This window comes from Nyctereutes procyonoides, unplaced genomic scaffold (assembly GCF_905146905.1).
Source record: "Nyctereutes procyonoides isolate TBG_1078 unplaced genomic scaffold, NYPRO_anot_genome, whole genome shotgun sequence".
NCBI lineage: Eukaryota > Metazoa > Chordata > Mammalia > Carnivora > Canidae > Nyctereutes > Nyctereutes procyonoides.
In genome coordinates, this window is record NW_026575131.1 from 3,281,619 (window position 1) to 3,296,297 (window position 14,679).

Sequence of the window (14,679 nt, forward strand, 5' to 3'; positions counted from 1 at the left end):
AATATAGGACTATGAACAATGAATTTCTCAAAGCAGGAGGCTATTTTTAGAGCTATGCTAACTGAACCAACATCCAGCATTCCCCCAGCTTGTCAGCGGCTCCTGGCGGGGTGGGCAGGCGGCACGAGGAAAGGCAGGCATGGTGGGATCTTCTTAGGCTGCTCGAGCACAGCAGGAAGGAAGGGGGCCATTTCACGAGGCCCTGCTCCCTGCCCTCTGGTCCCGAGCACCCTGCACAGCACTGTCGGGCACCTTCCATCCCAAAGCTGTGATGGTGTGAGTGACGGGGAGGATCTCCCGTCCCAGCTTCCCTGAGTCTCAATTTCTCACCTGCCTGGGGTCAGGGGAAGGCCATTGCTTTGAGGTGGCATGGTGGAGTTGAGACGGTGTCCGGCAAGGAACCCTGCAGACGGCCAATGCCTTGCCAAATTAGAATTATCCAGGAGGGGCCTCGGCTGCATTCTTGGGGCTCGTTCTCATTAGCGCACAGTCAGAGGGAGGGAGAAAAGTCTGCTGTCCCGTGAAGCCAGCACATGCAGCCAAGCCCTTGGCCTGTCCTGTCAACATGTTTTCCAAGCCCCGGGGAGGTGATGGCTCCAGTCTCCCCAGCCCAGACCTCGCTCCTGAACATAAAGAACATCTGTCTGCCTGCCTGCCTGCTGGAGATGGGCTGTATTGTCCTACTGCTCTGCTAGTGAGTCACTCTGATCAAAATAGCCTCGAGGACCAGAGTGGGCTTTGGAGATTACAGTTCAGGGTCCTGGAGACAGGGAGGGGTTGGAGGGCCGCCCCGTGAATCTGCGAGCAGATCACTTGGGAATGATCATGACTCTGGGGGCTTGGCTGTGCATAAATACGGTGCCGGGGGGGGGGCCCTCGTGGTGTGTGGATGCCTGTGCAGGTGTCCCCTAGAGCTCAGAGCATGGCAAACGGGGGGTGGGTTGGGCAGGGGTCACCCTGGCAGAAGGGAAGGAAAAGAGGTGTTCTAGATCTATAGGTGCCACTACCACTGCCTGTCATGTTGAACTCTTGGTTCTCTTCACAGCACATCTTGCTGACCGCCTTGATTTCTATTCGTTGTGATCTGTAAGTCCGTCTCTGACTGGGTGAAAGTAGGCTCTGGAAGGGTGGGGGTGTGGCTGCTTGTGCTGCTTCTGTGTCTTATCAGGCATCCCCAGTGCCTCAAAAAGGGCTTGGTGCAAGCAGATATCAGTATTTGTTGGGTGAATAAATGAATGAACAAAGGAATGAATGAGTGATGCAGCCAGTGACTAAGGAGCCCACACACACCTGGGAAGCAGCATCTCTCAGTTGTTCATGCGTTCAACAAATACAGGGAACTCTGTGCCAGACATGGCTGTCTTACCTTCTCCCTGGATCAGGAGCCATAGGACCGAACCCCTGTGGATTTCCTCTCAGATCCCCTGGGAAGCGCCTGCCTTATCCCACTGTCCCTGGCATTTCACCTGGGCCCCCTTCTACACTCCCCTCAAGGGCAGAGCTCACGTCTCTGTCATGTGCAAGCAGGAGCACTGAGGGCCCGAGCGGAGAGAGGCCTGGCTGGGTCACTGACACGTGGCCCAGCCGCGACAGGGATCTGTGTCCACACTAACTCCCTCACCTGGCAGCTGGGCCTTGGAAATCTTAAGCGGCTGCAGAAGCCAGCAAGTTTCTTCACGACACAGATATGTTGCCTGCGCCCAGAATACTGCTCTCCAGGCCCTGAGTACAAAGGAACGGGGGGCCTCACGTAGTCTCACCCCTTGGGGACCCTGGCTCAGCTCCCCTGGGCCCACCTCCCACAACCCTGGGAGACATGTGGGGCCAGGCCAGCCCTGACAGGGCCTCAGACAGGAAGCAGGGGCAGAGTCTCACTCCAAAGGTTGGCAAATGTGCACTTTTACTTAGGCTGAATGCCAGCTGGCAGAGGGGAGCCATGAAGCTCTGCATGAGGGCAGGGGCCTGAGCATCCTGCCATCGGGCCCGTCAGGGCCTCTGCTTGGTGAAGGGCTGCTCATAGTGGCATCACCATTAGTCCCAGAGATGTCCTCAAGCTGTCTGGGATCTTACCCTATCTCTGGGGATTGGAGCACCAAACCAGGGTAGGCCCAAACCAAGAGGAAATCCAGTCCTGCAGTCAAACCCACAGATAGACCATGGAAAAGTCCTTTATTCTTGCCAGTGCTATCCGGGCCAGGACCAAGGCAGGGGTGCGGCCCACCCATCTGGGACCTTGGGCCTTGTCCCTGACAACTGGGTGAGAGGCCCGGTGCCCACACTGCCACTCTTCATATGGACACCGTAGACTTCATAGAGCTATCTGGAAGACAGAGGGCCTCTGTGCAAGGGGCTCACAAGGTCTCAGTGCAGAGCTCCAAATCAGCAGCCCCAGGCCCAAGGAGTATTTAAAAAAATAAACAAACCCCTTCCCCCGCCAAACTGCAACAACTCACCAAGAGTTAACATCTAGAGGTTTGTTTTTTTTTTAATAATGAAAATCCAGACTTTTCGACTTCTTTTGGGGTCAGGCACAGTTGAGGATCTGGCCATAATGGGCCGGATGACAGAGCTGGGAATAGCCACACCTGGATGGCACAGGCTCTTTCACTGCCCCAGTCCTCACCACTCCCTATTGCCTGCACACTCCCCCATATGTCGTCTTCCTGCACTTCCTGCCTGTCAAAGGCATTTGCACTTTCTTGCGATACTCACCAAGGCCCCTTTGCAAAGAGCAGCAGTCTGATCCGCAGCTCTGAGCTCAGTCATTCCCAAGAAATCTGATTTAGAACACCAAGTCCCGAGGGGCAGGATCCAAGATTTCCCACAGCTTTGAATAACTACTGGGAACACCAATGCCTTCCGCTCTGCGGCATCCTCTGTTTCACTTTTACAAGACCCAACAGCAGTAATGCCACTGCAATGGTCATGATCCAAAAGCACACAGCCATCGCAGCCATCAAGCTCCGATTTCCCAGATGTCCTCATTCCTCAGTTCCATACGGTCAAGATGGAATCTGAATCTGATACTTGGTGTTGATTCTCAAATTGGACTCGTAGGTGGTCTCCTGGGGTTGGAAGCCCAGACCTGCCCACCCTCGGCAGCCCCCTCTGCCCGTCTCTATACCTGGAGCAATGCCCCTGTGGCTCCAGAAGCCCCCAAGGGAGCGAGGGAAGCTCTGGGCGGAGATCAGACCAGGTTGAGACCAGGTCAAGATCAGGTCCCCCGAAAAAACCAACCAAACAAACAAAAAGACCAGGTCCCCACTTCTGGGCTGAGTGACCTGGGGCAAGTGACCTCACCTCTCTCGGATTCCGGCTCTCATCTTTGCAGTGGGTGTCATTCCTGCCCCACTTGCACAACAGAAATGTGGGACTCAAGTGGGGGTAGGGGACACACTTTGCCAACTGCAAACCCCTGTGTAGACGCGTGGGGCTGTCTCTACTGTGGACCACACAGTGTGGATCAGAGAAGGGCTCAATGGAGAGACTTTGCTGAGATTGCTGAGGCCAAAAAGAGGGGCTCAGGATGGGTGTTCTGTAGCCCAACACCAGACTAGGCACTTCCTGCTTGGGAAACCAGAAATGTCTCTTGTGGATCTACTTTCAGGAGCCCCTTCCCCTTCATCCTACCCATTGTTTACCTGGCCTCAAGCAACAAAGTTTACAAAACAGCTTCCCTGACCATGATCTCATCTGTGTATAGCATCACTCTCTTCCCTTTCTGTTTTTTTGTTTTTGTTTTTTGCCATTACCTATAGCCCACTCTCTGCCAGACCCTCACCCCCAGCTAAGCCAGGGCAGTCCTTGGTGGTTTTGACTGCATAAAGACGACCAGAGCTTCCACCCTGGGGCTCACTTGGAAACATTTTTCAGAACACACACACACATACACACACACACACACAGCCAAAAATCTTCCTGGCTGAGCCAAATTAAATACAGAGGCCTCTAGTTATTTCCATACGCGCAAAATGGACTCAAATAAAGCAGTTCTCTGTGGCAGGCTCCAGCAGACAGGGCTGGGCCGGGCCCCAGGGACACCCCAGGAGTGCCGGGCGGGAGGCACAGGCTGGGGAGGCTGGCTCTGGGACAGAGTGTGGGCAGAGAGGAGGAAGATGCCCGTCGTGCCGGTCTCATTGCCTCCAGGCCACCCTGCTGGCCAGGGTCAGGCGTGCAGGCCTCTCGGGGCCTGAGATAACCCTGGGCCCAGGTCTCCAAGTCCCACCCCAGACCCACACTTCAAGGGGGGGCCCCCCTGCACTCACTCATCCTCAACTGCCAGAAAGCACTTTCTAAAATGCAAATTGTTTGAGTCTTTTATGGCATCAAATCTTTGTCGCGGTCCAAACCTCTGAGCATGGCGCCGATGCTCCCCACCCACAGGCTCCCTGCCCACCTCCCAGCCTGCTGTCCATCCTGTTGACCCCATCCACTCCCATGCTGCAACTGGATGGTGCTGTGACTCCTGGCTGGTGGCAGTCTGCGCTGCACTGGCTCTCTCGCATTGCTCCCTTCCTTGAGACACCCGGTACCCCGTGGCAGAGGGAGCAGAGCCCATGAGAGCCCACAGGACTTTTGCCCAACTGTGAGCTCACTCCAGCAGGGGGGCACATTCTAGTGTCTGTGTCCTCAGGAGTTAAAAACCATGTATGAAGTGAATGAATGAGTTACTGAATGCACTGATGATGGTGCAAAGAATACTGTTAACGACAACAGATGCCCTGAACACTTCACCCAGAATGAACTCCCAGCATCCTATAACAACTTTTTAAAACAAATTGTTTTTTTGTAAAGCAGTTTTAGGTTCCCAGGAAAACCAAGGGGAAAGTAGAGATTTAGCATATTGTCTGTGCCCTGCTCCCTCCACACCTATAACTTCTTCAAATCTCAACGCCACAGTGCATTTGTTAATCCGCAGACTTATGCTGACACAGCATCACCCCAAGTCCAGAGTTTACATTAGGGTTCACTCTTGGTGTCCCAGATAACCAAAGCATGTGAGACAGATGCGGGATCCTCTCCCCATTCCACAGATGGAGAAGCTGACACACAGAGGGGGCCGGTAACTTCTGGAGGCCCACACAACACCCACACAAGGTCAGGTTGACTGAGGCACGGGGCCAAGCAATTCACCCCCCCCATCCACCTTCCACATGCTCTGCCCTCTGCAGGGAAAGCCCACCCACCCCGTCTGCCCACCCCACTCCTTCTGCGCTCTCCAGACCTGGACCTGCAGCACTGCCGCCTTCACCTGATCGTCTACTCTCTGCACACTGTGCTGGAGCAGGCCTGCAGAAAGGGCCTGAGGGAAGGATGAAGGCCCAGAGTAGGGACCGCCAGCCCTATCAACCTCTGGCACCTGCAGCTTGGGCACACAGCCCTCCTCTGCAGACTGCCTGTCTGGCATGTGGTGGAGAGAGGCTGTGTGACCTTGGGTAAGCCACTTGGCCTCTCTGTGCTTCCGTTTCACAGCCCTAAAATGGGGGTATTATCTACCTCGCAGTCAAATGATAACACAGACATGCATCTTCAGCCTGGGGCCTGCCACCCAGAAGTGCTTGGGGGAACTGTTGTTACTATCACAATATAGGACTGTTGCCCCCCCCCCACAGTGCGTGGGGGCCCTGGGGACTAAAGGAGGGGCTAGATGGCTGTGAGCATGCAACGGTGGGAAGGGAAGAAGCCTTAAAGGGTACCCTTTGTTCAGACAGCAGGCACTGAACCATCTGACCCAAACCCCAGTATCCGTACCTGAGGAAGGCGAGGGGTGAGCAGACTGGGCGTGGTCACTGCTCAGAGCAGGACTGGGGTGGGACTCAGGCCCACTGCCTGTTTTTCACCTAAATTTGGTTGAGGGCCTTCTGTGTGCCAAGCACTGTGTAAGACATGAGGCATAGTAATATATTCCTAAGAATATATTAGGGTATTAGAGTGACTAATATAGCTATTGTGACTAAAATTTACTGAGCACCTGTTATGTGCCAGGCCCTAAAAGCAGCACCACTAGAAGCTGTAGGATGGAAGAGACCGCATGGAGGGAAGGAAAGAGTGCCTTGGCAGAGTCCTAGGGAACCCCAGTGCTGACCCAGCGGTGGGAGGAATGTTGGGGGGCTTGGTCTCTTAAGCCAAGAGAAGAACACTCAGACTATGTCCAGAGGCCAAGCGAGGTGAGGAGCCAACCTGCCTTGGGGCAAAGGCAGGTGCCACTGCCTGACTATACCACCAGGTCAGGCAAGGGGCAATGAGAGCAGAGGAGGGCCTGTGGGGACACTCAGCAGAGAACACCAGTCCTGCCAGGGAGTCAAGGCATGAAGAAGGCAAGCACCTTGAGCACTCCTGACCTGATGTGAGTCCTTCCCCCAGGAAAGCCCTGTCTGATGGGGATGCACAGGCCTGGCCTCCCCTGGCCACCTGCAGACACTTCCCTGGGTGGAGTGGGCATCGTCTGGTCTTCAAGGCTGGGAAACCGGACCAGCTCCAGCTTCCTCAGTTGGGCCAACACAGCCAAGAGCTGTTTAAGGAACTCTACGGCTCTGTCCCAGGAACCCACCCCGGCAACTGGACATCTCTATCTCCACATGACGGGTCCCTAACTAAAAACATCAAAATATCTGGTATGTGCTTTGAAGTAATCTTGGGGCAATGAAATACAATTGCCCATGGTGGGGTGGGGGTGGGGTGAGTGTCATCATACCATTCTCTCTACTTCTGTCTATGTTTAAAAGATTCCATAATGAAAAGTTCAAAATAGTGCTAAGAATCTGTTATCCACATCAAGGCCTTCCCGGGTCATTTGGCTTTTCTTTCCTTTTTTTTTTTTTTTTTTAAACTAGGTAGGAAAACAAAACCCAAATCTCAGTCCCTGCTCATTTAAATTATGGCTCTTAGGAAAGTCAGTGGCCCCAAAGGAACAGAGAATTGGAGTTTGCATGGCTGCACCTCCCCCTCCTCTTCCTTCTCTGGTAAGAGCAGAGGAAAGAGCCGCTTCCCCAAACGCTTCCTCTCCAACCCCCCTGCCACACGGGACTAAGTGCACTTCGCGGTCCCATCCAGGGCCTACACAGGGAAGTCACAGCAGGAATGACAACTGTAGTCACTACCACTTAATAAGAACCATAGGGATAATTGGCATTATGACATTTACTTACAGGCCCGGCCCTGTTCTAGCCCTTTCTTTCTCGTCATCTCTGTGGAGAAGCATCCCAGATGACCTCTGGGGGCTGGCAAATATGCCTGCCAGGGCTCAAGGTCCACTGGCAGGGCTTCCAAGGGTCCTCCATCCGTTCTGCCGAACGACAGTGCACCTCTGGGGCCCGGTGGGGTCCTGCAGCTTTTCTCACACTCCTCCACTTTTCTGCCTCTACTTCACCCTCCGTTCTAAGGCCCAAGCCTACCCCTCAGCAGTGTCAGGGAGCAGGAAAGGTAGATTAACTAGAATACCCAATCAACTTTCTGCAAAGTTCGGACATTATTTTCATTTTTACCTCAGTCTCCTTGTCTGTAAAGTGGGAATAATACCAGCCACGTCCTAAGTCTCTGGGGGAGGTTCAAATAAGGTAAGTGTGTGTAAAATTCAGAGGCCACCCACATGTCTGATATCGTCATCTTTGTTCTGTAGCCTGCTCCAGCTCCAGCATCAAACCTGTGCCTACTCTGGACTCCTCAAAAGCAGTTGTGGCTTTGCCCAAAGCCAGCTAAACCCTTTTCCCCTCTTCTGCCAGCATGGATGAGGCACCTGTTGTGTATGCTACCCACAACCGCCTCTCCCTCCACGATCCCCACTCGACAGAGAAGGCTCACAGAGGTGGCCACTTCGCCCAGGCCACTCATTCAGAGAGGGCAGGACTGGGCTCAGGTTGAGTTTCTCTGGCCCAGATGCCACCGTCTTTCCACTACAGACAGCTGCCTCTTTGCCTGGTGGCCAGACTGTGCAGTGAGGGTCCTGAGGCCAGGCGCTAGGGAGCTCTCAGCCCCATCAGGCACCAGAAGCAGCCCCTGGTAGGACCAGGATGCCAGAGCTGCCCAAGTACCAGAGCTCAGGAGAGGCCAAGCTGAGAACAGAGCCGAGAACTCCAGAGGCACTGCCACTCTGCCCCGTCTTGGGCCCCCAGGGCTGGACCATCAGCCACAATGTCCCCATTCCTGCAGTGTCCTCAGGGGGACTCACCATCACCTACAGGCAGCAGGCCATTTGCCCGTCCTTAGAAGTCTTCACTCTGGCTGAGAGCTAAATCCCCTTACTTTGCAATTTTTCCAATCCATGGGCAAAGTGATTTCCAAAAACACTTTGGATCATCCTCTCTTAGTGGGCCACAAGCACACGCACAAGATTACGGGCTTTAGTCACTTGTTGCCAAGGCTACGACCGGTCTCCCTCCCAGGCACCACCACCGGCACGTGAGTAGCACTATATCCTCGCATGGCTCCCCCAATTACCACCTCTCTTCTTCCTTCTCACTCTTACCCCTGGTCTCGTCTGTGGCCAAGGAGAGATGATGCATTCCTGTCTAGCAACACATCTCCCCTGAACAAGCACCATGGTCCTGTTTTAGCATAGTTCAACTTGGCAGCCCTGATGTCACAGCTAAAAGCTACCACCTCTCAGGTCGTTAACTGTGTGCCCTTTAAGCATTTTATGTGGATTAATAACAACTCCAGGAGCTCCTACTGTCACCCACAGTTTACAAATGGGGAAACTGAAGCACAGAAAGCCCAAGAAATATGCCCGAGATCACAGAGAGTGTGAGAAGCTGAGCTGAGGTTAGGGCTATGGGCAGGCCAGGCTGGCCACAGAGTCTGTTCCCTCTCTAACCCTGGGTCAAACGGCCTCCCTCAGCAAATGACCATAAGCATCAAGAAGCTTGCCCCCATCATAGATGGGGAACTGAGGCCCAGAAAGGGGGTGGGAGGAGTGACAATGCCAGGGCTTCTAGGAAGGCTGAGTGCCAACAGCAAATCAGCGCCAGCTCTGCCCAGGCCTCTGGAGGGAGAGACCCTTCCAGGCTGAGGAATAATCAGAATGAACACTAATAACGACAGTGATTATAATTAACATTTATTGAGAACTTACTATAATACAGTAAGGCACCGTTTTAAATGTCTCACGTGTACTAATGCATTTAATTCTTGCACCACCTAGCCCAGCCTCTCAGCCAGAAATAGAAAAGCAAACACCATTTGCTTCTGTCTTTTAAAACGGTCACTAGAGAGAAAGCATTCCTGTTGGTGGACAGACCTGGACTGGCATAGGCAAAGAGGCCATTTTGGGGAACCTGGATGAGGAGGCTGCCTCCTCGCTGGGGACTCTTCCAAATTTTCCAGCGCACTAACCATTCTTCTCTCTCTTGTGGGAGCAAGTTCAGCAGCCCATACTCATGTGTGTCCCCTCATGACGTGAAAGGCCCTAGCCTTGGGTTTCCTTCCCCATGTGGATGCTGGTGGTATTTGCACTGGTCCTGCAGAGAGCCCGGGGAGAGGTGGTTTTGGTCCCCAGGACCCTGTTCAATGCCAAGGCTGGCCTTGGGCAAGTGTACTACCCTCAGAATGTGAAAAGTGCTCTGGACCAAAGGGAACTGTCTCCAAGTCCAGCCAGAGTGTTTGGGTTAGCAGCTCTTGGGGTCTTTGGGGTCTGGCAAGACACCAGGAGAGCCCAGAGGGTGGTCCTTAAAGCAGCCTGAGTCTTGGACGTTTGGCAACATTTTGGAGATGCTGATACCAAGAGATACCAGATACCTGTTCCATGGCTTGGGAAAGATACAAAAGGCTCCATTTATGATGGTGATAGATTTTGCTCAAGATTATTTAATCCCAGAGGAAGCACAGCCTGGCTATGAAGAAGGCAGACCACTGAGTTCAACCCTTAGCTCCAAGACTTAATGGCCAGAGACCCTAGGCAAGTCACATAAGCTTCCCCCCAACTGTTCCCCAAATGAGGACAGAAGCCCTTACTCACAGATTGCTTTGAGAATTAAGTACTTTGCACAGAGCTGAATGGCAACCACTGCAATCACTATTATTACACTGACCTTTGAACAAAGAGGAAAAAACAAATGTGGTCATAGTTTCCCCATCCAAACAAGGAGGGGACTCTTGCTATGGTTCTACATCTGGGCCTTCGTTTCATATTAAACTGTCACCATGTTAGGAAGGCGCAAAGCAAGGAAGTAAAATGGAAAGAATGACCCTTTCCATCAAGAAGCAGGGAAGCCACAGCTACATTCAAATAAAGCATAAAGGGATATTCAAGTCAGAGCAGCTAGGACCATGCCTTGGCTCCTCCAGGACAGAGATTTCCCAAAAAACCATGTAGCTCCAGAAACCAGCAAAAAGAAAACCATGAGGAACCACTTTAATTAGTCACTTCTCAAGAGAAGAGGTGGCGATAATGCTGGTGTTACTGGCTACCATGTGTTGGGCAGCTAATAGGTGTGAGTCACGGGAAAAAGCTGCATATGCCCTCCAGGGAGGTATTTCTTGGCCCCATTTCATGGATGAGAAAAATCAAGGCTCAGACAGGGGAGGCCATATCACCAAAGCCATATAGCTGGGAAGAGGCGGAGTTGGTTTTGTGCGACCCCAAGGCCTATCTGGGTTCTGTGATACACGGTTTCACAATATTAATCTTGGTTCCTCTACATCTAGCCCAGGGCCTGGCACAAAGCAAGTACTCAGTATCTAGTGAGTGAGTAAAGGAACACAGGAAAGTGCAACAGCGGGTGCCCTTTGGGTCATACACATCTCCCCTAAGGACAAAGCACCCCCGAGCCCAGGAGAGCATGCATGCATTCATGGGTGCATTCACTCACTGATGCCTGGCTGTGCCTACCACATGGCCAGGCATTGTGCGGGGCCGGCAATGGAGCACACAGGCCAGGGCTTACAGGGGCACTTGCTCATCTAGGGGTACAGCCACAGCAGCCAGCAGAGTGGCAGGTCCAGGTGGCACCATGCCATGTTTTCCACCATAATCACTGTCCATTGCTCCTCGGCAGTGGCTCGAGCAGTGGGGGCAGTCAGATTCTCTAAGGCTGTACCAATTAATTCTTCAAGAGCCTTAATGGCCTTTAAAGTCATGATGATTTGCTTTTGAGGACAAATGATGAATCACATTCACCAGCGTCTAAGCATCCTCCCCCATCACACAAACACACACACTTCCACAGGGGACCTGGGCCACCTCTGCGGAGCTCTCCCCAGGCCCTGGTCCCTGGCCTGCTGCAAGCCCACTGGGCAGACATTCCCTGCGTCATCACAATTCAGAGGAAATTTACAAAAGGGGAAGGAAGAAAATCGCACGGGTCACTGGCGGTGGGAAGAGCAGAGTGCTGACCTGGACAATCGCAGCTGGGACCGGAGGCTGTCAGACGCATCCTCAAGCATCTCTGTGAAGCAGGGTACCATTCACTTCCATGCAGGGGGAAACGAGGCTCAGAGGGAGGTAGTAACTTTCATAATGTCACAAAGCTGAGCTGGGATTTGAAATGAAGTCTGTTTGCCTCCCTGAGCCCTTCTCTGCTGATGCTCTGAGCTCCTCTAGCCTCACAATTCTCCTGGCAAACCAAGATCCCTCGTTGCAGAGTCCGGCCAGATAATACCGGTGTGCTCACACACATATATCCAGAGCTCCCAGAGCCTGGGCAGCCCTACTCAATCCCTTCCCGAAACACCTATTTGTCCAGTCATCACACTGTTTGACTGTGCAGCTGTCAGTCCTGTCCATGTTTTTGAACTGAAGCTGTGTAAATATTAGCACAGCTAGTTCATAGTCCGACTTCCTTGAGTGAAAGCCTGAAAATCCTGGCAGGGCTGGCAGGGGCCCTCCAGAGGCCCTCCAGCAGAAAATCTGGGTTCTACTCCAGGCTCCCCTTGTAAGATCCTGGTCAGGTCACTGGACTCCCTATCTTAACATGCCCATTTAGAACGGGAGGGTAGGGAGAGCCCCGGGCTGCTGCGAGTCTCCAACAGCAAAGCATCAAGGTGCTGCCAATACTAGGTGCCATGGCTGTGCCTAGAGGGGCTGTCCTGCACCTGTTACAGACTGGGGGTCTCCTGAGATCTTTGGAGCATGCTGGGTCCTTCCTGGGTTTAGAGAGGGAGAGAGGGCCAGCTGGAAGGAGTCTGGGTGGAAGGCAAGCTAGCCAGCTCAAGGAGCTGCTGGCTAAGCTTCCACGGCCCAGGAAGTGAGTCTTGGGCCCCCCAACCCACTTCCTTCGGAGCTGCACACCAGGCACTCTGGAGCAAACATAATCCACCTGCTCTGAGGCTGAAGGATGAACTTTGGCCTGTGCCGGAGCGGGGCTTCTGGATCTCTAGGACACTTGGTCTGTGCTCTGGGACTGGGGGAGCAGCTGTTTATCACCAACCCTGACAACAAAAGGACTCAAGCAGGGTTCCCTGCCGCTAGAAGATTTAGATGGGATACAAAGAAGGTCTTCCAAAAAGAAGGGATGCAGGACTGAGAAATATGTGAAAGTGATGACTTATGGACATCCCAGGTGGAAGGGTGATACTGGAGAGGTCCTAATGGAGGGGCACCAGGGAAACCTCTCAGCTGGGAGTGGGGGAAGAGATGTAGCGAGATGTAGCCTGCAGGGCGTGCCAGCCCCAGGAGGATAAACACTCTGAGTTTTGCTCACTGCTATGACCCCAGTGCCCAGAGACGGAATGCTCACAGCAGGTACTCAGTAAACCACAGAGCTTTGGTGCTGACCAGACTTTACACTCAACCTCAGTTTGCTCTCCTGCGACACGGGGATGCTGAACCACAAGGACAGGAATGCAAATACGATACTGGGTGAGAGAGCTGCCTAAGACAGTAGCATGTGTGCAATATGAATATCGTGACCCCCAGTCTCGGACTGATGCCACTGAATCCAGACAGCTGGCTCTGCAGCTGCAGCTTTGCCCAGCCTCCACCCCAGACACAAGAAGCGATGGGTTCTTGGGAACCACACCCCCACAACCACACACGGAGCCTCAGGCCCGGAATCCCAGACCCCTGGGGCGAGGAGGGGGCAGAAGGGAACAGATGTGTGTTCTCAGTGCAACTGCCAGACACACGCTGCAGAATTTTTGAACTCAGAGATCAAACGGCTGCAGGTGGGCTTCCCCCCAACCCTCGGGGGGCCCCGACACAAGCCAAGTCAGCTTGTCAACAAATCCTGTCCGCCCCTCAGCCTGGCTCCTCCAAGGGGCCTGCAGACGGATCGGGGGGGGGGCAGCTGTGCTGGCGAGCGGAGCAAGGAAATCGATATTCCCAGCACATACACACTCTCTCCCTCTCCCTCTCTGTCCATAAATACGGGTCCTTGGACACTCAGGCAGCTACCCACAGGCCCCAAAGCAGAAAAGGGTTGGTCTCTGGGACACGAGTTCATTCCCCCCACTGAAGACTCCATCCCTGACCACACCAGGCCCACACAAACACACCCACACACATCCAATCCCACCAGCAGACCCCTCACAGCGGCACTCAACACAACAGCAGCAGCCACACAGATCTCAGCCTCCTCAGGCTCCAGGATCCCCAGCGCACTCCTGGGTGACCCCCTCCCCCCAACCACACCTGGACCACCTGTGCACAGCCCTGGAACCAATCCCTGGTCCCCCCCACACACTTGCCCAGGGTCTCCCTGACAGAGCGGACATGTAAGCCTGGATACAGGCCTAGGGGCTCGCATAACTAGGCCCACAGGAAGACCGGCAGGCTCAGCCCGCCTGCCACCAGACGCAAGCACAGAGGCCGCCGGCCACACTGCAACTCGCCAACTCCAGTCCACTGGCACCAGCCTGGTACCGGATACCCAGTCCCGGCAGTGCCTCCCGCGGAAGCTCAGTCACACGTGAGCTCCCATCCCGGCAGTCGCTCTGGAGTGAGCATGCACACACACACACACACTCCCGTCCTGACAGCACCTCTCAGGTCCCAGGTCTGGCTGCACACAGACTGTTCCAGCCACGCTCCACCTCCTGCACACACACGCACTCGCACACATCCTGACAGTCTCACGCACTCCGGCACACCCATCCCCGCAGCCTCTCTGGCACACACTTAGGCTCAGCCCCCGCAGGCTTCAACAAACCTCCGCAGGACCGCACGGCGCCCGCTCTCGCACACGCCCACAACGGACTGCACGCAAGTGCAACGGCGGAGACCCGCGGGCACCCTCCTCGCCTGCCCCCTCCTCGAGGCCCTCTCGCCCGAGCCCCTGGGGAGCCCCCCGGGAGCCCCCCCCCCCCCACGGCCTCGTCCCCACCCGGCCCTTACCCGCTGTCAAGCTCCAGCTCCAGCAGGGACTGGGTCCGCTCCGAGTTGCAGTGCAGGCACCACATGGCGGCCGCGGCGGGAGCTGACGGGGCCCGGCGCCCGGGACCCAGGCCCCGCCAAGCGCCGCCGACTCCCGCGGGGCGGCGGACCCCGGGGAGACACCCGACCTCCGGGAGACCTGCCCCCCGCCACGCGACCACCTCGGGTCTCCCGGCCGAGCGCCCGCCGGCTCCCGCTGCTCCCGGCCCTAAGTCCGAGCCCCAGGACCGTCAAGCCCCCCCGCCGCCGCCGCCGCCGCCGCCCGCGCGCCCGCCTGGCGCAGAGCGAGGCCCGGCCGGAGGAATGTGGCCCGGGCGGGGGCGGGGCCGGGCGGGCGGGGGCGGGGCCGGGCGGGCGGGGGCGGGGCCGGACTG

General features: G+C 55.0%; 1 protein-coding gene across 10 annotated transcripts in view; it reads right to left on the bottom strand.

Annotated features, from left to right (window-relative positions):
* IQSEC1 (IQ motif and Sec7 domain ArfGEF 1) overlaps positions 1-14,679 on the bottom strand; it is a 376,008-nt gene that overhangs the window by 55,318 nt on the left and 306,011 nt on the right. For 2 of the 10 annotated variants that reach the window (XM_055342628.1, XM_055342626.1), the window contains exon 1: positions 14,267-14,540. The exons of the other annotated variants lie outside the window; for them this stretch is intronic. In XM_055342628.1, coding sequence (XP_055198603.1) covers positions 14,267-14,331 — 65 coding nt within the window. In that variant the 5' untranslated portion in view covers positions 14,332-14,540. Of the gene's footprint in view, positions 1-14,266; positions 14,541-14,679 lie in introns of those variants that run through there. 10 annotated transcript variants of the gene reach the window in all.